Below are 24,367 nucleotides of genomic sequence, written 5' to 3'. Positions count from 1 at the left end.
CAGGATTTTAGTAAAAGCGCCAAAATAAAGCAGTCATGCATAATTTACATTTAAAAAAAGAATCTTAAAATTGGGGTTTGGATTTTTCTTAAGCCACATTTACTCTTTGCTTTTATCAGACAAGCAGCCAAGCGACCCATGGTGACCCTGAGGGAGCTGCAAAGATCCACGGCCCGGATGGGAGGATCTGTTGACAACCACTCTAAGCCTAAGCATATAGCCAATGCTTCCGTGGAAATGGTTGAGTCAAACGTTTATTCACGTGTTAGAATGGCCCGGTCAGACCAGACGTACATCCAACTGAGAATCTGTGCTAGTATGTGTAAAGCTGGTATAGACATATGTCAAACTATTGACCTGTTCACAATCTCCCCTGTTTTTTTTTTATCTGGCAATGTGGTGTTTCTGCTGTAGACTTCTGTAGTAATAAAAAAGACTCTTCAAACCGTAGCTATATTTTACCAGATTTAATCTAAAAGGCAGAGGTATGTTTACAGATTCAGTACTGGGTTCTCATAACAACACAACGCAACCGGTACCTGAGAACCCCGGTCGTTCTCACACACAAACCTTAAATAAGAAGCATGTGTCCACCCATTCAGGGACGTATACAGTATGATCAGTGTTCTGTTCATCACATTGGTGGAGAAGATCGTGCTGTAATGCAGACGTGTCCCTGCTGACACATTTTCCCATAATCATTCTGTCCAATCCAGGTATGTCAGACTCTGTGCCTTCAGAGTCAGTTTATCTGTAATTTCCATGGTAACCACCTTTGCAGTCCAGTCTCTGTAATCTCATAATCTCCAACATTTCCCCCTGTTGATGTGCTCAAGAAACACAGCATCACACATACCACAAGAACTTGGAGATAAAGGTGGTTCTACTTCCGTTGATGCAGAGTGCAGGATAAAATCCATGCCACACTAAGCTTTTTTTTTAACAACCTTGTATCATATCAGTTCACTTCCCATTCATCTCATAGTTTGTGTTGGTCCGTCACTTAAAACACACAGAAGTTGAAGTTCAAAGGACAGAACTACTTTTTCCAGGCAGTGTCCTGACACAAAAGCTTCAGTTAGATGAAGGTCTGTAAGGCACAGGGTAAAGGAAAGGCTGCTATTTAATATAACCGTATTTATTTTATATTCCATCTTTTACATGCCTGATGAATACACAGCTTGAACATCTTCCTGCCGCTGATTGGTCAGAAGTTGCGTATGATGATGGGCTCCCTGTGCTGCATGCAGATGACCTCATCAATGTAGAGAGAGTTGGCCTTGGTGTCAATGCTCTCCTTCAGATCCAGCTGGCAGCGAGCCAGCGCCCTCTGCTCCTCCTCAGACTGGGCCACTTCCTCACGCAGTCTGACAGCACACAGGTAAAAAAAAAAAACGTCATGTAATGATGGACTGTAAGCTGCAATTCTTATAAACAGGAACTGAAAACATCCATCAAACCCGCAGGTGCCGTGAGTTTCAAGCAATGTTTCAGTAAATACACTGCATTGCTTTGAATTCTCTAGCATTCGCTGTGTTTTGCTGGAGTAACTTATCTTATCAAGACAGGATCAAATGTTTTGTATTTTAATCTCTTCTCAGATAGGAGTGTAAGCCGGTCTCACTTGTTGATGTGAGCAGTGAGTTGCTGGACCTCAGCGAGGAGCTGGGCCTGTGCTGGGTCGTGGCACTGCTCTTTGCCAGGCCTCTGTTGGCGCAGGGCCAGCCGGGACTGGGCCAGAGTCAGGAAATGTTCGTTCTCTGCAATGGCTGCTTGGAGATCCTCTCTGATCTTCTGCTGGCTGTTGATCTCGGACAAGATCTAGAGGGAACAGAGGCGTTGCACTATGATCATTTCAACCTTCTGCTGATGGACATAAATCTGTCAAGTCTCATGGATCTGATTTTAGAAAACAAATTTAAAGAAAGATTGTTTCGTATGAATCATTAAAATTCCTTGATGCATTTTTAATGCTGATATACTTAATTCATTTTTGTATAACAGTCTGATGAAGAGGATGCTCAGGGTTGACCATAATCTTTTTTTCATTTATGCAGAATCCTTCTTTGCACAATCATCTCCAGTGGTTCCCCAGAACAGAGCTGGCCTTATTTATCAGCTTGTTGAGCTTCTTTAAGTCAGTTGCTCTGGTGCTGCTACCCCAACAGATGATGGCAGAGGAGATCACAGTCTCCACAACAGACTTAAGATCTGCAGCATCTTGTTGTAAACCCTGAAGAACCTAAGCTTCCTCAAGCAGTCCAGTCAACTCTGGACTGCAGATTTTTAATTAGCGCTAGGTATAGACATTGACTGAGCTTTTCTAACATCCCCCCTACCTCATCAGTCTAACCAGGGTACCCTCTTCCATCCATCCACCCATCCATCCATCCATCCATCCATCCATCGCCTTCTGATTATGCGAGATCAGGTCGCGGGAGCCACATGTGCAGGAGGGAACTCCAGACATTTTTCTCCCTGGGGACATCCTTCAGCTCGCTGTGGGGATCCCAAGGCGTTCCCAGGAAAGATTGGATTTATAGCCCCTCCAGCATGTTTTGTGTCTTCCTTGGTTCTTCTCCCAGTGGGACATGGCCAGAAAACCTCCATAGGGAGGTGTCCAGGGAGCCTCCTGTTCTTTCAATGTAGGTAACGTCTATGCTTTTACCTTCGATTTACTAATTTTATAAACGCCTCTCTGTAAAGTTTTCCCAAAGTTTCATTGCTTTTTCTCCGTGGTTGCCACATCACCATGATGAAAGAAAAGAAAAAACACAGCTGATCCATTTTTAATCCACATTAACATTCATAAGGGGCTTTGCATTGAACATTGATGGTTGAATCTGGCCGTGCAGAGGGCTGAACATGAAGCAGAACCTGGTAAAAGCAAAAGTTCAGGTACAGCTGGGATCCAGAAAGGGAAATTGCATGCTGTTGTGCGTGTACACACACGGAAATTCTTCACAAGGGTAAAGATCGGGTACATTGTTCAATGGCCAGGACGAAAGCCTCATTGCTCCTCCTGGATCCAAAGTCCAACAATCAGTTGGAGCCTCCTCTCCCAGGGAGGCTGAGAAGTGTGATTACTCAATAATTGGAAAACACTCTGCATTCTCCGTTGTTAAAAATTGGGACTATTACAACTCATGCGACATTGAAGAGGGGTTGCAACCATGACAGCCATACAACAGGGGTCACCAACATGGTCACCAGGTAGCCCCTTGAGGACCACCTGTGGTGCCCACAAGCCTGTTCTAAAGAAAAGCACAATCCACCAGTAAGCTGCATCTAAAACTTTATTTTATTCTGTTACTCTTAATGTTTATTCACACAATATAGATTTAAGAATGACAATATCTATAACACAGTATGAAAAATTTGTTCACTTTACATAGAGTTAAGGTGAACTCTCACTCCTCCAGTTCAAAGGTCAGTACTGGCAGCCAATGAAGTAGCTCTGAGTTTCAAAAAGGTTGGTGACCCCTGCCCTACTATATCCAAAAAAAAAACTCAGCCCAGTCTCATCCAGCCCTGGCACCTTGCCATCGGGGAGCTTTTAAACTACCTCAGCAGCCTCTGAAGACTTGAGAGAATATGATCCCATCCCTTGAGCAGACTCTGCCTCCTCCATGATTAAAGGGATCCTCAAATTGCTCCTTCCAACCACCTGACAATGTCCTCAGTCCAGGTCCACAGTTCCTTCCTACCTTCACCTTCCCTGAGGCAAATTGACCCTACGAGGATCTAAAGCTGTGCACAACATAGCTCTAAAAAGAAATTTTAAAAATCACAGCGGTACACAAGCCCTCCACCACATCAAGGTGGCAATTCAATGGAGGTTTGCAGCTTCTTACACATATACAGTGTACTCCTGACCTGTCTACTGTGTTCCTTCAATAGCAGCTTGTTCACTAATGTTTTCTAAGAAACCTCAGATGCCATCACAAAACGGCTGGATTCATGCTTAGTTAATTAAGGCACATTTGTGTAATTGAATCTAAGTTTCCTGAAGTAGGCTACACTGGATCATTTTCAGAGGTGTCTAAGTAAAGGAGGGCTGTACATACATATACATAGGCACATCACACCTTTCAGACTGCTTTTATTTTGTAAAACTCTTGCACACTGTGTATCCTCTCACTTCTACTTCCCAATTATGTACTAATGTTGGTTTATCACACAAAATCCCTAAAACATATGCAGAACAGGAAGTCATTCTCATTAAAAAAGATGGATTAAAATGCCTTTATTGACATGGGATTGAGAAAATAAAATTCCAATTCGTTTTGGAGGTAGCCTTCCGTAAGGGTTAATTGAGGGAGAAAAATCCGTGTTTACTGTAATATGTCATAATGTAGCAATTCCTCTTTGTTTCTGCCTTAAATAAAGAATAAAGCACATGCTGAACCCTACCTTGGGCAGCTTCTCTTCCTGTAGGCTCTTGGTAGACTTGATCTGCTGAATGTGGAGCTGAAGCGCCTCTGTGGTAGCCTTGAACTGCTTCTGCATGTCAGTGGCTGTCTGCGCGAGCACAGACTCCACCAGGGCCCGCAGGGACAAAGAGTTGCTCTTCTGTTGCTCCGCCTTGGCCATGGTCAGATCTGAAATGTTCTCCCACTGCTTTGGAGTGACTGCCAAGCTGGGAAAGGCAAAGGAAAACAGCTAGAACTGAAACCATTTGCTGACAACATGACCTCCTCCTGACATCCTGAGTTGTTAATTATATTTCTTCTACAGTTCTTGAACACTCTGAGCTCAATGATGGGGGACCACCGTCCTGCAATGGACATATAGGCCAGATCTGCTGCAAATTTGATGGATGGACGGGCAAAATGGGAAAGGGGTTAAAGTCTGGAAAAACAAGTAACATACAAGTATATACGTACAAATATACTAAGCAGCTCTTAAAAAACACACTCCTGTTGATATAGCCACGTTTTGTGATGTTATAAAAAAAAAGAGATACCATTAATCACTTTAAAGCCTTCTCTAAATATATTGTGACATTTATCCTGGTAATTTTTTTAACTGAAAAAGATAAAAATTCGTAGATGGGAAATCTGGTTGTATACTTAGTTGAAGCACCGTTTAATTGATTGAATTTGACTTTGTAAAGTGCCTTGAGATGACATATTTCATGAATTGGCGCTATATAAATAAAATTGAATTGAATTGAATTTAAGCCTGCTCAATCTATGAGAAAGAGAATGTTTCGTGCTCACATGCTCTTAAGTTGACCCCACAGATTTTCTGTCATATTCAGATCTGGAAGCTTAAATTTTCCTCTCATGAAGTCTTTCTTGTGAGGATCGTGATGTATTCTTGGACTCAGTGTGCTGTTTAGAACTGATCACAACTTTATTTAACTTGAAAGAAAAACCCAGATCAATCCAAAGACAAGTGACGCCCAGAGCTTGACGCCGTCACAGCCATGTTTCCCTGAATATGTATGGTTAGTTTTTTGGTGGCACACACACCTTATGAAACTGTTGCCAAAAACGTCAAGGTTGGTTATATTAGGCCATAACCTGTAAGTTAATAAAGCTATGGGGGATTTTAGCTAGGTCTGGGGGGTTCGCTGCTCTTTCCAGGTGCTCTGAGTCTTTATACAGAAATATGGGCCGGTAGCAGGGAAAGGCACACAGCTGATCCTCTCGAGTCAGCGCGGTTTGACCATGCTGTAATTTAGGAAGACTGAAAGGTGAAAATGAATCGGAAGCTTTTTAAGGAAAGTAGAAGCTTAAGGATGTGAACACTTGTGCAACCATTGAATTTTTTATCCTGCGCCCAGTGGTGCCCCCAAACTGCATGTTTTCACTGTGCATGCACGGGTTCTCTTCAGGTTCTCCAGCTTCTTCCTACAACAAACTGACCACTCTGTATTGCCTTCTGCGTCAATTGAGTTGCCTTTTGATCAACTCAACCTGTCCAGAATCCCCTTACGCTGTCAACCCCAGGCACAAACAAACTCCACCGCCACTACCCAGAAGTATTAAGCAGGTAAAAGTAATGGAAGGAAGCATGGAAGGATGAGGAATGCATCCACTATTGTGGAATACAATGGGCCAGGGAATAAAGTCTGGAAATTAAAACATTTTCCACTATTCTAATTTCTTTTCCGCAAACATGATAAGTAGATAATACCTTACAACTGTTTGTAGCTTGCTTTTATATAATATGTGCATTTAAATGAATCAAAGCAGGCAATGAAATGGCTGCCGAATAGCTATACTATAATAGTTTCTGTCTTTCTGTCAGGAAGCTGAGAGCTCACCTTCCCAGTCCAGCTGTGTTTTGCTTGGACATCTGCAGGTTATGGATGGAATGGACGGTCATCAAGGCACAGGAGTTATCGATGTTTTGAGCTTCGAACTTCTCCCTCAGATCCCGTTCTAAATGGTACTTGGCAGACCTGTTCAGTCTGGAGCATAAAAAGAGGATGTGCATCATTCTCTGTTCCTGCTCATGAAATTTAGACACATCACAGGAATGTACAATACACTGCTGCTCCCAACAAACGCAGCAAACATGCTGCTGCTGGCAAGGCTTCTTGATCAGATTAAGAATTATTACACCGTCTCTCGTACGTCTATTGCATCCTTTTAGCTTCCCAGGGAGGGTTTGTTTGTACATTTATGAAAATTACATTTTTGTACAACTTTATTCTTTAGAGATACTAGTGGTAGCTCTCACCGTATCTGCTCAGAGATCTGCTCTTGCACACTTTGAAGTAGAGATGCCACTTCCTCGTAGGTCTCCCACTCTTTCAGCAGCTCGGTGTTCACCTCATCAGGCATCCTTTCAGAAGGAGCCCGTCTCCTCCTGCGAACCACATAGCAGAGAGCATTCATTCAACAGAGAGTCTGTTGGGAGTTTAAACTTAAAAGTTCCAGAAATTTCATGACAGATTAAAAAATATTAAAAGAAAAAAAATGTAGGTTGTCTGCTCCTGACTCCTCAAGTTGCCCTCTCCTCCATCATTTGCCAGTCTCACCTGTCGTCCAGACAGAGAACGGTGACTCTCAGCGCCTCCTGGTTCAGCTCCAGGGCCTTCCTCACTCTGCTTTGTAAGTCTACAAGGACATCGATCTCTGGAACAATCTCCTCCAGCTTCAGCTCCAACTCCTTCTTCAGAAACTGGATGTCTCTGACCCGCTGATCTGAACAGCGAGAGAAGAGAAGAACAGCTCAGCTCGCCTCAGCGACAGCAAAACACTCGCTCCTTTTATTAAAAGCATCAACCGGCCCGACTTACCAAGACGTTTGCTGTCATCACTCTGCATGCGTCTGCATGCTTTCTCTGTCTCCAAGATGAGCCTCTTGCACTCGTTTCTGAAGAGCTCCGCGCGGTTCAGCACGACGTCGACACGGAGGAAATTAGGAGCTTCAAACTTCTGGTCCTGGACAGACATGGTTTTCCTCTGACAATTCCTGTGAGCAGACGGGACATTAGATAAGGCAACGTCAGAGAATGCATCAGATTATGGTTAAAAATAAACGACTCATTGGATGTCAGGACAAATTAAAAATGATCTGGTCGTTGACAGCTTCTCAAATTACTTAAATCCACCTTCAAGTGCATAAAAACAAAGTCCACACTGCCATTATTTGTTAAAAGACAAATCAGTATTTAGAACAGGACTGAACAGGAGCTGCTTGTTAGGAAGGGCTGCTGTTCTCTAAAAGCAAGGCACCCAATTTAGCTTCTTAATGTTCCAACCGAATGGCTTACTGAGCAGTCTTCTTTGGACCAATGAGACCAAAGTGAAAATGACGTCATAGCTCTGCTGACTTGCAACAAGAAGGTCCTTGGGTCCAATCCCAACCCGGGGTCTTTCTACATGGAGTTTGCACACTCTCCCTGTGCATGCGTGGGTTCTCTCCGGGTACTCCAGCTTCCCCCCACAGTCCCAAAGCCTGACTACTTGTCACGTTCTGGTTTATGTTTAAGGTATTTTGCCCTCCTTCCTTAGGTTCTCTGGTTGCTTTGAGTTTTGTCTTGTCTAGGTTCTTGTTTACTGTTAGTTTATCCTGTTTTGTCATCAGTTTTAGTCTTAGCTTTATTTTCTGTTTTAGGTTTGTACTTCAGGGTTGTTTTGTTCTTTATTAGATCGTGCGTGTGTAGTTTGTTTCTGTCCACTTGTCTTGTCAGCTATTTATATTTGTCTGATCTGTTCTTGTTTTGAGCCTCTGCACTGATGTCTGGTCTAATTACTTATTCTGCACACCTGCCTAACTCCACCCCTGCTGCAATCACTTCTCACCGGTTTCACCTGCTTCCACCTCCATATAAACTGTTGAGACCAGACAACAGTGCCAGGTCGTCTTGTTGAGTATGGGTGAGTTTTCCTCTTGCAACTTTCTGTTATGGTTTGCTTTTGGATTTTTGACCCCCTTGTCTCCAGAAACCTGAGCCATCCTGTTTTGCCTGTTCCTGCCGTGCCTGCCCCGTTACTCTGTTTATTTTTGTGCCGTCTTTTGGTTTGACGGTCTTTTTGGCTTTTTTCCCTGTTTTGCTTTTTGTTAATAAAGAACCTGATCTGAACCTCTGCTGGTCTGGCTGAATTCTGGGTCCTCTGCTCCGATTCGTGACACTACTGGGTTAATGGTCTCTCTAAATTGTCCTTAGGTACATGGTACATGGTTGTCTGGCCCGTCCAGGATGGAGGACCCTGATGGGTAACACCCAGAGGAAACCTCACACAGCAGCTCAGCACAAATACCTCATACAAACTCCTGCATGGTGGCGGAGGGTTGGTGATTTGGGCACATTCTGCAGCCTTACAGGTGAAATCTGCCCAACAGCTAAACGCTGGCTGGAGGTCAGCAAAGCAAAGCTGTAACGGTAAAGGCCAGAATGGCTCCTCATGGATGAGAGAGACTGAGTTAAAGCTGCTAAAGACGATTCCACAAGCTAGAGAAGGAGATGTTACCTTTGTCACTCTGACAGCGAGGAATATGCTGTCTAAAAAAAACAAAAAAAAAAAACTACTAACCGTATGCACATAAAAGTATAACATGAGTTCCCGTGAATTTTTTCATTTCTTTTTTTTCACACATGTCGTTATGTTCTTGCAGGACGGAATCCGTTAACTTTCGCAGCAAACCAGCAAAGCTGTTGCCGAACAAGAGGTCTTAGACCTGAGCCGGACATTTTCTATCTAGATGGTATTATGGGCTTTCCAGATAAATATGTTAGTGGTAAAAAACGTAGCTTACCTTGCTTGGAGCGACTGAACCCAACAAAACGCGTCGGAGCTTCCTCGGACTGCTGACAGTAACAAAACAAACGGTTACTATGGCAACCAGGGACGACGTCGTCTCCCTTCAGCTGTATGGGGTTCCATTTGTATCAAATGTCGTACAGCAGTTTAAACTGCTGTACGACTTGCATTCAGGCCAAGTCGTACAGCAGTTTAAACTAAGATAACTCCAGAACGATTGCTTTCCAATTTGAGATGTTGGATCTGATGGTGCTCCGCGGGAACATTAACAACTTGGATATTTTTTAAATAATTTTATTCTTCTCAACAACTTTGTCCCTGGCTTGTTTGGAGAGCTCCTTGGTCTTCGTGGTGTGATGCGGCCTTTCCAAAAAGCTGTGGACTTCATTTCTCTACTTATGGGACATTTGAAGGAAATTTTGCACAAAAACCTTTAGAGGCTTATTTTGTAGAAAAGTGGATAAACATGGCAATTCTTCGGTTGTTTTCTTTTTTATATATACATTTTCCTCTTTTCACTTCACCATCTTATGTCATGCTGATCATGTAAAATAAGAATAAACAATCTAAAATGACAAAAGTTTAGGTCATCAATGTCAGCTATTTCTAAAAGCAAAGCCATCAAAAGTGACCACCACCTGCACCCAACACCCTTTCTATCCTCAGTGCATCTTCTCGGTATCAATGGCTGCTAACATTCCCTTGACGCAGTAATCTACAGTTCGACTTTCTCAGCTTCAAAATTACAGTCAGTTTTTGTCACCGTTTAGTCCCACACAATTAAACTTAAGGTAGTGCTTAATGCAGATAAATCAAAGTCCATGTATTCTAATGGTAAAACGTTTCTAACCTTCCAAGGTTATCAACTGTGCATGGGGTCAAATCTCAAATGTTCAAATCTTATAAATATCGAGGCATTTTAATTGTTCAGAATAGGTCTTTTTAACTGCAAATCCAGAAACTCATTTCAAAGCTGAAATTGAGTTTCTTTTTTGGAAACAAGTCATGTTTTTCTTTGGAAGATAGAAAACATTTGATCACCTCTACTTTTTTTTTTTACCATTGTTGGACTATGGAGACCTGCTTTTTATGCATAGTCCAGGTCAGTTTTAAAGAAATTAGATGTCGTTTATCATTTTGTATCAGTGGTTTCACCTATGGCGTACATCGTTGACCCTTATATGCAATTGCACATTCTCCATATTTGTATGCTCATAGGCTCTACCACTGGCTGACTTTTATTTACAAATCTATTATATGTGTAGCTGATATGACGTGCTTCTCAGGACTTCATTCTGATGCAGATCCAAGAGTCAGAACTGAACTGTGAAGAAAAGCTGTTAAATTATCTGCCCCATCAACCTGGAATGATGCACAAAAGGGCCTGTAATTCAGAACTCTTACCTGTGGGGGATTTCAAAACTTTTATAAATGACAGAGTAAAAGGCATGGTTTGATGTTGTGACTGCACTTTGTAAACTGATAATCTTACCGTGTTTGATGTATTCAAATGTGTGATGCACTCAAAGCATGTATTTGAGGTGCCATCTTGACCTAGTCACTCTTGGAAAAGAGGTTTTAATCTCAATTAGCTTTTTTGCCTGGGTAAATAAGGGAATCTGATCCACGATCAGCTAAACGTTTGGTAAATAATTACATTTCATTAGCTCAAAATGGATTTACAGGATGCTAGCTACCATCACATGTGGCATGTTTTAGAGCATACATAATAATGAATGATGAAACACAGTCTGAGGTGGGAATTGTTTAATGTTCATTTTTAAAAAGTTATCACTTTGTTTTTTTTGTTACAGTATGTTTGCAAAGAAAAAAAAAAAACAGGTATCATAGGTTTAGATGAAAATGAGATCTGAAAGAAAAGAAGCAATAATATGTTGCCCGGTGATAGATCAGGTAGAGGTGGAGCATGTATCAAAGTTACGGTAAGCAGCATCCAGTTCAGTTCAGACCAACTTTGGAAAGGCACTTACTGAATTCATAAAGCTAAACATAGATTCCTAATAATAATAATAATAATAATGATGACAACTTTTAAATATTTACATAACATTCAACAGTGCAAATCTTTAAGTTTAAAGTGATGCCACCAACTGCAATAAAAGGGAATGGTTTAAATTATTTTTTTTAACTCCAAGGTTCCGGGGGACTCCGGGTCGCCTTTCCAACTCTTGAGTCCCTGGAAATAAATTCAACAGGGCCAAAAATTTGCAACAAACAGCTGAAGAGCTTTGACATTTAAACGGTCACTTAGGCATTCGTCTTCTCACAGCAGCTTATTTCTACTAAAACAGCAATAATCATAAATCATTTAAAACCACAATACCATCAAGCTTGCACACAACAGCAGTGTTTCCATGACAGTACACAGATAGAGAGACGCATCCCACGGCAGAGAATCCTTCACATTTTTCTAAACATTTGACACTTTCTTTACAAACTGCCACATACTTCTAAGGCAGAAGTGAAAAAGAAGATTTAATGTAATAATCTACGATCTCTACAATCTAGAAATGTTTCTGTAATGTTGCTGTAAAATAAGGGATCAGTGCATTGTACAACCAGACGGCCACTCAAGAAAATATTTTAATTGCTGAAAATTCTGCAAATGCAGACGTGCCCGCTGGTGTAATTAAGGTAGCATGGAAAGAGAAAAGTTTGCTTCCTAATTCCCTTTTCCAAATTGTAGCTGTTGATATCGACTGGAGGGTTGCCGTGTTCCAAAACAAGCCAATCTGAACCATTTAAGCTAATCTCCCTGAGCTCGTTACCTACGGTTTCAGGCTTCAAGTCCAGCAGCTAGTCAGTCTACCAGGAGAGCAGCCCTAACAGAAGACGCACTGACCACGGGGGCGCAGGGGTCAGTGTGGATGAGATTCCTAATCTGTGCTGAGCTGGAGGTCAAGAAACTGGGTCGCTTCAACTCATCCACATCTGTGAGAGATGCGTTTCAAAAGTCGTCACTTCTTGCTATTTTGTCCAGTCCGTTGATCCTCTCAGGAAGCAGGCCCTCTGCCACAGCCACCTTTGACTCCTGGACCTACAAAGAAAAAGATTTTACTGAAAAACACAGAAAAAAGACAGACCACCTTCTTTCAGTTTTTGGCTTTAAAGAGTCAGGACCCAACTCTCCCAGAGATAGTGATGTGAAAAAATGTTTGGCCCCTTAAAGATGCAGCCTGTTTTTTTTTTTTCTTCCTTTTTTTGGTAAGTTTTAGATTAAATACATTTTGATATCAGACAAATATAGTCTGGGTAAAAACAAAAAAGCAGTTCTCAAAGGATTTTATGTACAGAAAATAGCTTCTTACACCCTTCGTGCATCCTCTGACTTTATTATCATATGCCTTAATGATACTGAAAATAGCTGAACTTTGAGTCTTCACTCAATAACAACTTCCACATTGAAGAGGGTTGTGATTAACACAACCTAGTGGGACTTAAATATTAAGAAACAATCGCATTTTGAGTTTCTGACCAGCTGGTCACCGGTCAGGGTTGGTCAAGCTGAAAATCAGACGATCCCACCGATTTTTGGGGGATAAGAGTAAAAGAATGCTCCTTTCTGATTATTAAACAAACTGCAATTATTGCTATTTAGAATTAACATGTTGTAATTTAATAAACTACAGTGAACGCCATGGTTTATTGTTTTAAAGTTCAACCAAAGGGCTCTGGAACATTTTACGGCAGGCTTGTCGTTGTTTTAGCAAACTTCTGCTTATATAGAAGCTATTATCCATCCTATTTACCACATAACAAGGACCAGAAACTGGAGTCCCCGTAAAACCTGAGACGTCAAAGAGCACACGTCGACCGTGTCCACCACCAGGAATATCACACAGTCCCTTCTACCTTAATGCACACTTTCTCTCATGTTAATGCATGTTTTTGCTGATAACTCACCTTGAAGGGTTCACTAATTCCAATGATGCACCGCAGACTGTTGCTATAGTAACACAGGACACACTCTCCGCCTCGAACCGGGATTTCCTCTTTACTCATGAACACCTAGAAAGGACAGAAGAGTTCAACTCCTCGGCGGGCGTTTCTACTGACAGCTAGCTACGCTCCAGGCTACGCCGGCAGCTACCTGCATCACTTCCTCGTTGAAGGCCACCTCGTCGTCTTTGACCCACGTGTAGGTGATGTAGTCCGACACGCTGCTGAATCCAACCTGAAAGCCAGACAGGGTGTGAGCGGCGCAGAAACCGAAACAGAGGCCCTAAGCAGCCGGTGGCGAACGGCCGACCTTGTAGAGTCCGATCCAGTCCCAGGTGCTGGACGGGAAGGGCTGCAGGGGTCTGTAGAGAACCATGGAGTCAATGTCTGCGCTCCAGTCGCCTTCTGCGTGCAGACTCACCAGAGGGGTCTGGTACATCTTGGTCAGCTGTAAGGGCAGAGGCATCAACTTTAATGGCTGTTTAACAGTAAATACACCAATTCTAACGTTTCTAAAACTGGTTGACAGCAGCAGGCTATCAAAGCGCTAACTTCAGATGTACACTTCAGCCCCATTCCTCCACACCCCTGGTAGATCTAGGGTTCAAGTAATCAGTCAGTTTGACCAACTTGTTTTGAAGTAGCCTGACTTGAATCTGTAGAGAAAGATCAGGGTGATGGTAAGGAGGCCTTCCAACATTTAAGACCTGGAGTGCATAAGCGAAGATTAACAGTTAAAATACCAGTGGAAACATACGAAAAGCTGGTGAGGGATTATAGGAAGGGTTCGACTGCTGTAAAGCCAATAAAGACTTTCCACCAATTATCAAAGGTGGTGTAAATCATTTTAATTTACCTATTTTTAAATCAAGAAATAAAGGTTGGTGTTCTTTGCAGTCTGGGAACAAATATGTTCATGAAAATAACATGTTTTCAACATGTTTTTTATAAAATGTAACTACTAATAGATCATTATTTTCTTTTCTAAACTGATACTCCTTTTCCATCCCATTTCCTGTCAGAAACTAATTTCTTGGCTGAATATATGATTTTAAATGTAAATCTGTCAGGGGTATGAATAATTTTGGGCCAATCCTGATATTTTCGATACTTCTTTAATTATGGAAACTTACATCCTTAGTAATAATATAAAAATAAGAGGTTTCAGAACAAAGCTCCCACTTTGGTCCCAAAAAACTTGAAGAGAACTGGGGCTCATAAATTGTGTCTTAAGAGAACCGGCCTCTCATCTCAACCTGGGTCAGTTAAACCTTCTGTGGAACAAAGAAATAATGCCAGAAACCCAATCTTTCCCATTTCCTTCCCACCATGGTGGAGTTTCTCACCTCCAGGGTGAAGATGCCGATAACCGGTTTGTGGTCGCTGATGCTGTACTCCATGCTGCTGGTGTACAGCTCCTGCCTGACCTTCAGAGGGTACTCCTCCTCCTCTTTCAGCTGTTTCCTTTTCACATCCTTCAGGTCCGGCTCGTCGTTGGGTGGGGATTTGGGTCGGACCCGCCACAGAATCCGGTCGGTCCAGGCAGGCTTTCGCTTCTTGCCACTGGCAAATCAAGAAACGTTTAACATTTAAGGTTTTCACACTTGTTGAGCTTGTTTATTCTGATGACGTAACAACCACAAACTTTACAGCTTGTGGTGGTAGAGTAGGGCAAAAGGATAAAACTTTATCCTTCAATAAAAACTTCAATGAACGTTGCAGGATTTAGCCTGCAGATGCTTAAAAACTGTGATAAAGATTCTTTTCTCCTTCTTTCAGCATTACGTTTCAGGTCAGTTGTTTTTAATACAATTGCGAATGAGTTTTGCAGTTTAGTATGTTATTTCTCAGTTTATACATGTAAAATAAAGAAAGCTTGCTATGCATACTTGTAATGTTTAACCTCTTTTTGCCAAGTGGGCTGAAGGCTAAACTTAGAGAAGTCTTGCTGTGTCTATCTCCGCCGTAGAGGAAAAGATGGAGGAGCTTTCTGTGACGACAACAATCCTAACAACATGCCGATTTATGGACTATTGACAAAAAATAAATGATAAGAGCAACTGATTTGTTTTATAATGTAAAAAAAAAAGACCAGAAAGTGTTAAATAAACCCCCGTCTGATTTCAGCTGAGAGTAAGAGATGATGCAGAGAGCAGGGTCCATGTGTATCCCCGGCTATAAATGACGAGTCAGCGTTTAGCTAACATCAGCTTGTAATAGCATCACTACATGGTTTGTTTGGAAAAACTGAAAAGTTTTTTGCTCTTTGTGGACTCTGGCTGGTTTGCAGGACATGATTCTGACACAGACCGTTTGCCCTCCTCCCCTCAGATCAAAACTGATGTTAATCTACGTCACAAATGGGAAACATTTTGCTGCTTTGGGCTGCTCTTGTTTCAAAGTTATTAACAAAAGTTTAAAGGTCAAAAGGTCACACACACACAACCACACACATACAAATATTACTGAAATCAAACAAATTGGCGTCAAATGTCTGTTTTTGTTGACCTTTGTTGACCTCTGGAAACTTTCGTTAATATCTTTAAAATGATAGCGATGGTTGTTGGTCCTGTGTGTCTCTGGGTTGTCCTGTGACGGACTGGCGACCTGTCCAGGTCCTATCCCGCCTCCCGCCCAATGACTGCTGGAGACAGGCACTAGCCACACCAATGGATGGCAGAGTTTGGTGGGGCTAGGTCATCAACACCAAAACTCAGCCGTTCATGCCTTCATGGAGTGAGCTTAGGGCTCTGGTGAACAGTCGTGTTTAAAGAGGAAGGGGCCGTCTCCAGACTGTTCCCACAAAGTCCCAAAATCTCTTGGTCTGCTGAAGCATTCAGAGTTCCTGTCACTGGAGACCAGTCTGCATGCCTGGTTCTTGATTTTCTAAGCCTGTGGCCATGGAAGTGATTGGACAGCTGATTTGGGGTATTTGGATGGATGAGTGAATACCTTTGGCAATATAGTGTATATTAGAAAACATGCTGCCTTCTATATGAGCATTCCTGGAGAGCAGCAGCAGGTGTTAATGGGGAGTGGGAGTTAATGGGGTCAATACAGACTATACAGGTAAAAGGTACCCAGTTGGCTTTCATACTCCACTTATTTTATTTATATCAAATTTTATGCAATTTAACATACATATATATATATATATATATATATATATATATATATATACACTTTTTGTGTCAGTAAAGGGACCTTTTCCCATCAGCAGAAATGGGAAACAAGCATTTTCAGTCTTTCGCGTGCAAAAGCCAAGCTGGAGTTTGTCGTTTTAAGACTTTTAACTCTCTCTGCTTGTTTCTATCATCTGCTTCGTGATCTCTACCGCAGCAGAGCTGAGGATTAAATGTGATGTTTATCCTTTACCTTCACTTTTACTGGAAGGTAAAGAAGTGCAACATTTTAAAGCATGGTTAGATGAATTAGCTATGGCCAAATACAGAGCCAGCCTAAAGTAGTCATACCTCTCAAACTTCATTCCCCAGACGTTTGCCACGTTCTGACCTCAAACTTTAATGTACAATTAAGCCCAAAAGGGTTCACACACTGGCCGCTTTACATTTTCTAAACATGTAGAAAATGAGACAGGCTCAGTAATTGTTAAATTTAAATAATTGGCCTGTTTCTATTTAAATTTGATTAAAAAAAACAGCAGATCAAAATTATTTATGCTCTTCTCAACAATGATTTGAAGTACATTTACTGGCAGCCAAACTCTTCTTATAACTCTAGAGCAGCTTTCTGATCGTTCCTGCTGGTATTTTGCTGATTTATCTTTTCTGATGAGCTTCAAGAAATGCCTCCCCGCCATCACCCTAATCTACCAGTCTCAAGAATCTGGGCCGCTCTGAAACATTAATATCACTTCCAGTCAGAAGAAACGTGCTGGTAGAACTAAAAGATGACTAAACCTTAGTCTACCAGGGGTATGAATAATTGTGGGCTTAACTGTACACAACGCTTGGTGTAAACAGTTAGAACCCATCAAACTACACTGAGGCTTGTGTTTACATAATGTGGCAAAACGTGGAAAGGTTCAGGAGTACGAGCACCTTTAGGAAGACCCTGTATTTTAGAGAACATGTGTTTCTGATCAGACTTTGGGAACTCTTACTTAAAGCCAAACCATGTCGCGTAGAGCCTGTAACGTTAAGAAGAGGTCAGGATGAAATAAACACAAATGGGACCTAAAGTTGTGCTTTTCACCATCTTGTTGATCTGAATCTTAGTACCTGCTGTCATAAGTATCTGAGTTCAAGTCAAACTTGTATGTGGGCTGAAAGTCCAGCGGGCCTTCCTCAAACTCCTGCAGCAGCTGCTCCTTCTCCTTCAGCATGATCAACTGAAAACACAAGGCAGACTTTTTTTTCACAGCGCCATGGCAGCCGGCTACAGGAATTACGAGGGGAACGACGGAGGAGGGGGGGCCGACCTGGTCGTGGCTCCACAGCAGGTTGTAGGTTTGGTTGTTGATGCACGAGCGGACAAAGTGCATGCCGTGGTCCTGGATCCTGAAGTTGAGATCCCCGAACCAGAACACCAGCCTGGACACGAGGACGGGCGGAATCTCAGCGAGCAGACGTGGTTGAGCCGTGCCGGTTGTGCCGCGCGGGCGTTTCTCACCTGTGGTCCATTATCCTTGGAGCTTTCTTGCAGTCGAACGTCTGCGTGTCCACGATGCGCTCAAACTCATCCACCCGTTCGTTCGCGTACTTCATGTGAGCAGCCAGGTGGCAGTTGAGGAAGCAGAGCGTGTGTCCGTAAAAGGACAGGCGGACGGACACGCCCCCTTTGTTACCCTGGTGGACAGACAGGGAGAGAGAGAGAGAGGAAAGCACACAAACAAGCAGGAGTGAGGGTGAGAACACGTGAAACGCTATGAGAGGCAAGACTGGATGTAAACTCTGTGGGTAAATCTCTGTGTCTGCAGTCACAGGGAATCCAAAATCTGAGCCTTTTGTCTCTGAGAGGATCACACTGACACTCTATGAAGCTCGTTCCTTGTCTTCAGTACGACGGGTTTATTTAGCTTTTTAACTGCAGCCCAACTGAGCACCCAGAAGGAGCGGTGTGGTTTGGAAGTAAACAGGCAGACAGGTGATGCGGATGTAAATGATCTGATTTGCAAGCAGCTGGCAGAGCTAAAACTGGCTTCAGAGGGAACAGCTGGTGGATCCTCCATAGGTAACACCGCAAACACACCCACAACCACAAACTTCCATGTATTTTAGGGGATTTTGTGTCCTAGACCAATGTAATGTGTTGCACAATCAGGAAGTGAAAGGAAAAGGATTTCTCTGGTTTTCTTTTTGTTTTACAGAGATAAAAAAAATCAGAAAAGTGTCCCGTGCACTGGTACTCTGCCCCCTTTACTCTGACACCCCTTAATAAAATCCAAGAACAACTAACTGAACACCCACCTATGAGTGAATGTATTTATTTTAATCAGATTAGGGCACCACAGCAAACCTACCAAGATGTGGCTCCTTTTAAACTGAACGCTTCAGAGGGAGCATTATTTACAGCATGAGAGTGGCAGCATCATGCTGTGGGATTGTTTTCCTCCAGCAGGGACAGCAAAGCTGGTCAGAGCTCACGACTAGAGGGATGGAGCGAAATACAAAGCAATCCCGACAGACAACCTGCTACAGGCCTCAGCCTGGGACGAAGGTTGGCCTTCCAGGTGGAAACAGACCCTAAACTTTGACCTGCCTTGGTGCTGAAATGTGCTATACAAATAAACTTGACTTTAGATCAAAGCACATTCATGGGTTTGAATGGCCTAGTCAAAGTCCATGCTTACTCTAATCTCCATCACATCTGACTGAGCTCAGGCTGTTTTGCATTTTTTAAAATGGGGGAAATTTTTAGTTTCTCAATACGCAAAGCTGCTGGAGAGCTAGCCACCAAATGATCTGCAGCTATGATTGAAGCAAAAGACGTTTATTTTTCCAAAGTAATGATGTGATTCTCTATCCACTTCACAAATATGCATTATTTTGTTTCGGTTTACCAGATAAAACCCCGCTAAATAAATGAAGGTGTCTGGTTGCAACGTGACAAAAAGCGGGAAGAGTTCATGTGTGTTTAGCATGTCCGCAAAGCGGACGCCATAGCATGTTAGCCAACCGCTTTCTCAGGCTACCTCGGGAACATTGTGCGTGAGTATTCATCGCTCACCCAGTAACCAAAGATGCCAGTGCGGGTGTAGGTGGCCTGGATGTCTCTGATGAAGGGCACGTGCTCCAGCTTGGAGAAGAAGAGCAGCAGCAGACCCTGCATTCTCATCGAAGACACCTGGAACACCAGCAACCCGTACGTTAAGAGCGGTCTGTCTGCCCTGGTTTACGGAGCAGAGCGGCACGCAGGCAGACCATCTGTACCTTGACGTAATGCCGCGGTGCCAGGATGGAAATAAACAGCTGGCTCCACGGGTCGTCCAAAACCATGTCGGACACAAATCTCACCGGCCCCGAGTACACCTCCTGCAGCCTGAGCACACACAGTGTTGACCAGCAAGCTATATATACACATATATATGCAAACATGTGAAAAACCAATCCTACCCTATGACATAGAGGTCGGGAGTCTTTGGTGAGTTCAGATGGAGCAGCGAGGCCACATCTTCAGGAGGGTCAGCGGTCGCCACGTTCCATGTCACCATGTGAAGTCTGGAGGGTGGAGGGTGGGGAAAAAACAGAACGATCAAACGATAAACTACTACGTCTTATCCTGGACACAATAATAAAGCTTTCACTGTTTGGATCAGCACCAGCCGAGGCAAAGCTCATCGAGCACGAAAGCTGTGACAATGGCAGCAGTGTAATGTCGCCAGAGGCCAATCCGGTGGCCACAGCGTGTTCAGCAGAATCAACCCAGAGCTGGGGCTGCGCTGACCGACAACACAGAGACTCGCAGGAGAGGCTAGACTCAAAGCTTTGGTTAGAAGAACAAAGAGAGCCTGTTGTTAGGCAGAGAAGCAGAACCCAGAGGAGTGCAGATGTGAAAGAGACCAGCAGCGATCTCCAGGTTCTCTGTCCACCTGAAGTGGTCCTTCTTCGGCCTGTTGGCTCTCCTGGCGCACGAGCGGAAGGCGCTGTCCAGGGTCTTGACCATCTTGTCGTGCAGCTCGGTCCTGGGGTCCAGGTCGTCCACGCAGGTCATCAGCTGGCTGAGCCGATGGCGCAGAGCCAGCCTGCTGGCCGTGGACTGCGTGGCGTCGGAGGAGAGCGTGTCGCTGCGGGCGCGCCCGGCGGCCCCCAGCAGCCGGCTGATTTCATCCATTCTGGCTTGAGGCGTGAAGGCCAGCGACAGCTTTCCGGAGCGCTCCCTCGGAGGAGGTTTGGATGAAGTGCTCGGGGAAAAACAAAACCTCTCTCAAATCGGGTCAATCAGGAAGCGAATCAAGGAAGCAGAGAGCGTTTCTAGCGTAGCGTGGAACCGCTGAGGGAAGTGAAGGAAGCCCAGGCTGGAGGACCAGGGTGATTAGAATTACAGTTGCTTAACTCGCCTACAAGTCGTCTTTGTGCTCTAAACTCTGCCTCTAATCTCGCTAAAAAATGTCCCAACAATAGGCCTATTAATATCATTGAGAAACCACCTTGCCTGCGAGAACGCGGAGAACTCGAGGGCCCCCGCCTCAGCTGGACGGCACGGCAGCACGCCAAATCCGCATTAGATGTACGTTATGCGCGTTGTTGGGCAACCTAATCCACAGCGGCAGAAAGCAGCAGAGGGGTGAGCAGCGCTCTGGGTCTAGTTTTACGTCCGACCCCACACGACACACACAATCAGGCGTTTTAAAGAGATTCTTGGGAGTACCAGGCCTAGCATTAGGTGGGACGGCTGAGTGGGAATCTAGATGCCAACCAGTAAAGGCAAGAAAAATGGCACAAAGAGGAAAGGACTCTGCAAACATGTTTACAATGAGAATCGGGTCTCACCGGTCAGACGTAATCTAGGACGATATAGAAAATAAAGCATATCGATAAAATAGAAATCATATCGCTTGATATCGATAATTATCAACAACTTAAAAAAAAATGTATTTTGAATTTGTGTTTATATGAATTTTTAGATAAAGAACACAAACACTGAATTCAAACTCAACCCTTTATTCAACCAACTTTTTACCAAAACTGCAAGTTTTTAAAGAATGAGAAAGAACACGATCACTCTGAACTCTTTAAAGGGGGCGGTGCTTGGGGGGCGGAGCGTTCCTGGGTCTGGGTTTGTGATTGGTTGAGAGGATGTAACGACTGTAATATTAACCTACATGATAGGCTAGAAGGAAAAAGGAAGGAAAACTTTTATTCTATTGAGCTTTTTATTGACCCTTTTTTCTATCATCAATATACGTCTATCGATCCATATATATATATATATATTGTTATTGAATTATCGCCTAACGTAACGTAAACAACTGAAAAAGGAACAATTCTCTAAAAAAAAAAAAAAAAAAAAAGCAGGCCATGTTTTCCCCAGTATGCGTTTGTTTAGTCAGACTTTTTCCAAGACTTCCCTCGCTCCAAGACGGATGGAAAAAGCACGGCCTAAAAGACGAAAACGTTGTGTTGTACCAAACATTTTTCACTGTTAAGGAGATTTTTTTTTGTGTGTGTGTCGGTTACAATTTTCCCAAGATTTAAAATAAAAAGTCTGCATCTAAGCAGGAGGACGGGCCCGTAGCTGATGCTAATCGCATCGGTTTGGTCAGAATCCACAATTTATTTTTGAAAGAAGAAGCAAGAAGTGCCGTCACCAGCCTAACTTGCTGCTGCTCACGTTTTATTTTGATACCGTCATTGGCTAAAACCAACCTTTGGTAGGCGGGCACTAGGTGTCGCTTCGCCCAATCAGCTCGTAAAGTTCTGCTGAACTGCACTCTTTTCCCATAATGGATGGGAGCAGTGCTAGCTTGATAATGTGCAGACGCATTATTGATCTGGCTGGTCAGGTGTTAATGGAGTTATTAACACTTGAGGTATTAAAATCACCTCTGAAACATGTAAGCAGCTGTATTCAGGGAGAAGACGGCTACACTCAACTCTTGTTAAAAACAAGGTCAACGCTGTGCGAAGTTATAAATGTTTGGGTTTGAGATGTTTCTGTTACGTCTTGTCAGCAGAGCGTGAGAAGGAGAGAGAGAGATTCTGAGGGGAGCAGAGCTGAGAACAGACAAGAAGGCTGCGGTCTAGCCAGGGGTGTCATTACTTTGTCTCTACTCGATAGAACCATTGTTTAATTTTACTCAAGAAGTAATCTTTATTTTCCACAGCACCAGGTTAGCAGTCTGGGGCCACACAAAGGAAGTCCAGGGGCTGCACATGGCCCACGGGCCACACTTTGAACACCTCTGCTCTAAATAATGTGATGGCTAAAAAGTGCAGATGATTGCAGGTGGATGAGACTTAAACCTTTCTAAAGAGATTACAGTGGTGATGCAAGCAAAGCAGAGAAAAGATTAACGTTTTGCTACTTTTTCCCCCCAATATTTCCTGAGACTTTTTGGGAGAGAAAACGATGATAACCAGGAAGAAGATCCTACCGGAATCGTCCTCGGTCCTTCTCCGGTGACTGATGATCATCTGGTTGCTCCTCGTTCTCTTCCATCATCTCCTCACCTAGCAGAACAGGATGCGGCTGGTTCGTGACGTTATAAACAGATAACAGCACAGCTAGCCTGCCAACGCCTGGCCTAACACAACAAGCGAAACTTTCCTACACAGTGCACCTCATTGTGGGATGGGTCTCAGCGACTTGCTCGTACTCTGGTGTTGTGCTCTCCGTTTTAACGCTACACAGTGCTAGCTGCACTGCGCAGCAAGCTAAACACAGACTTTTCTTTAACTAAGCACCGAAAACCTGAAGTAACGTAAAGCGCTAGCTGTGATATCATCGCATACTACCTGAAATCCTATGTTAGTATCTATTTTGGGCATATAGTCAACTTGTAAGAACCCGTACAGTAGTCTTAGCAACTGTTGTTGTTCCCGCCCCTGACCGGAAAAAGAGTAGTTGACTTTCAAAATAAAAGTGTTCCTTGAAAAGCTGCTTGCTGGAGCTGGACTAAAGAGTAGATGCCGCATCGACCGCTTTCGCCAATGGGCGCTGACGAGATTTGGGGGCGCCATCTTGGGGCGGTTGACAGCTTTGCTCAGTTTAATGTGTTGACCAGGCGCAGAATCAAATTTAATCAACAACCCCCTGAATATTGTACTAATTTCCACGTTTATTTTGCTGAAAACCTTAAAACTATAGCTATTATAAAAAATGGTACAGAGCATTTAAATATTCTTCGTTTGGTTAAAAGAAATAGGATGTATGTTACAAAACACTGCCACTCATTTATATAAGTTTTTTTATTACAATATACACAAACACATTTATACACAAATATACACACACACACATATATATATATATATATATATATATATATATATATATATATATATATATATATATATATATATATATATATAGGCCAACACCACTGTATTGATTTTTTAGATTAGGCTGATTTCGTAGTCTAATCCATAATCCCCAAACTGGGGAATGGTTATCATTGTCCAGGCCAACCTTTTAATTCCTGTTCCTAGTGAAGTTCTAGGAACAGAAAGGAACAGCTACGGTACTGGCAAGATCCAGATATCCATGGATCACTAATCTTCTATTCCTATATTCCAAGCTCCAAAACTAGAAAAACTATCGTTTATCAAGCTGTGAAAGGCTGCAGGTCCAGATAGCATCACGACCAGGCTATTTTATTGTAAAGTATTTTGCTCTCTACTTGGCTGATGTAACAGATTATATAAATTAATAGATTAAACCCATGACAGGAAGTGCTGTGCAAACCTACTGCGTTATACCATGGAGCTTTGTTGAAGAAAGCCAGAAGCTGGGGAAGGTACCAGAGTTGTGAAACACCTCATGTGTGGTACCAGTGCCAAAGATCACACATGTAAAAGATCTCAGCAGCCAAAGGCCTGTAGCGCTGACCTCACAGCTGATAAAGACCATGGAGAGGTTGGTATTCAGCCATCTTCCCCACCTCGTGAAGTCTTTGTTGGATCCACAGCAGTTCACCTACAGCAGACAGGCATTAAGGTGTATGATCCCATCATCAAGCTCTAACCCACCTGGATCCTGGAAGTACTGTGAGGATCATGTTC

General features: G+C 43.1%; 2 protein-coding genes across 4 annotated transcripts; both read right to left on the bottom strand.

The window, feature by feature from the left end:
• Positions 1–941: 941 nt before the first annotated feature.
• Positions 942–9,285, bottom strand: tekt1 (tektin 1). The gene is made up of 8 exons (XM_021316856.2): positions 9,220–9,285; positions 7,256–7,431; positions 6,995–7,160; positions 6,694–6,822; positions 6,275–6,421; positions 4,414–4,639; positions 1,625–1,821; positions 942–1,367 (listed from the first exon to the last, which is right to left on the bottom strand). The coding sequence occupies exons 2-8, from the start codon at positions 7,410–7,412 to the stop codon at positions 1,208–1,210; spliced, it is 1,182 nt and encodes a 393-aa protein (XP_021172531.2). The 5' UTR covers positions 7,413–7,431; positions 9,220–9,285; the 3' UTR covers positions 942–1,207.
• A 2,715-nt stretch (positions 9,286–12,000) lies between these two features.
• Positions 12,001–23,212, bottom strand: inpp5ka (inositol polyphosphate-5-phosphatase Ka). Of its 3 annotated transcripts, none has more exons than XM_036149834.1 (13): positions 22,741–23,212; positions 19,760–19,864; positions 19,577–19,685; positions 19,374–19,490; positions 17,817–17,992; positions 17,626–17,737; positions 17,426–17,535; positions 17,308–17,334; positions 14,531–14,747; positions 13,495–13,632; positions 13,336–13,419; positions 13,149–13,253; positions 12,001–12,282 (listed from the first exon to the last, which is right to left on the bottom strand). In XM_036149834.1, the coding sequence occupies exons 1-13, from the start codon at positions 22,806–22,808 to the stop codon at positions 12,193–12,195; spliced, it is 1,458 nt and encodes a 485-aa protein (XP_036005727.1). In that variant the 5' UTR covers positions 22,809–23,212; the 3' UTR covers positions 12,001–12,192. The 3 variants fall into 3 exon arrangements, with proteins under 3 accessions (XP_036005727.1, XP_036005725.1, XP_036005726.1); XM_036149832.1 differs by lacking the exon at positions 22,741–23,212 and adding an exon at positions 20,236–20,761; XM_036149833.1 differs by lacking the exons at positions 17,308–17,334; positions 22,741–23,212 and adding an exon at positions 20,236–20,751.
• Positions 23,213–24,367: the final 1,155 nt, after the last annotated feature.

Source organism: Fundulus heteroclitus, chromosome 18 (assembly GCF_011125445.2).
Source record: "Fundulus heteroclitus isolate FHET01 chromosome 18, MU-UCD_Fhet_4.1, whole genome shotgun sequence".
In the NCBI taxonomy this organism is placed as follows: Eukaryota; Metazoa; Chordata; class Actinopteri; order Cyprinodontiformes; family Fundulidae; genus Fundulus; species Fundulus heteroclitus.
This window is presented reverse-complemented; position numbering and strand designations above follow the sequence as displayed.

Bases quoted from the DNA above. Each gene is read 5' to 3' on its own strand.
- tekt1 (XM_021316856.2), bottom strand. From the start codon at position 7,412: ATGTCTGTCCAGGACCAGAAGTTTGAAGCTCCTAATTTCCTCCGTGTC. The intron at 4,640-6,274 runs GTGAGCTCTCAG...TGCCTTTCCCAG, and splicing joins AACACAGCTGGACTGGGAAG to CTTGGCAGTCACTCCAAAGC. The intron at 1,822-4,413 runs GTAGGGTTCAGC...TGTTCCCTCTAG, and splicing joins AGGAAGAGAAGCTGCCCAAG to ATCTTGTCCGAGATCAACAG.
- inpp5ka (XM_036149832.1), bottom strand. From the start codon at position 20,477: ATGGATGAAATCAGCCGGCTGCTGGGGGCCGCCGGGCGCGCCCGCAGC. The intron at 17,335-17,425 runs GTACTAAGATTC...TTAACGTTACAG, and splicing joins TCAGATACTTATGACAGCAG to GCTCTACGCGACATGGTTTG. The intron at 13,254-13,335 runs GTAGCTGCCGGC...TGTCCTTTCTAG, and splicing joins TCAACGAGGAAGTGATGCAG to GTGTTCATGAGTAAAGAGGA.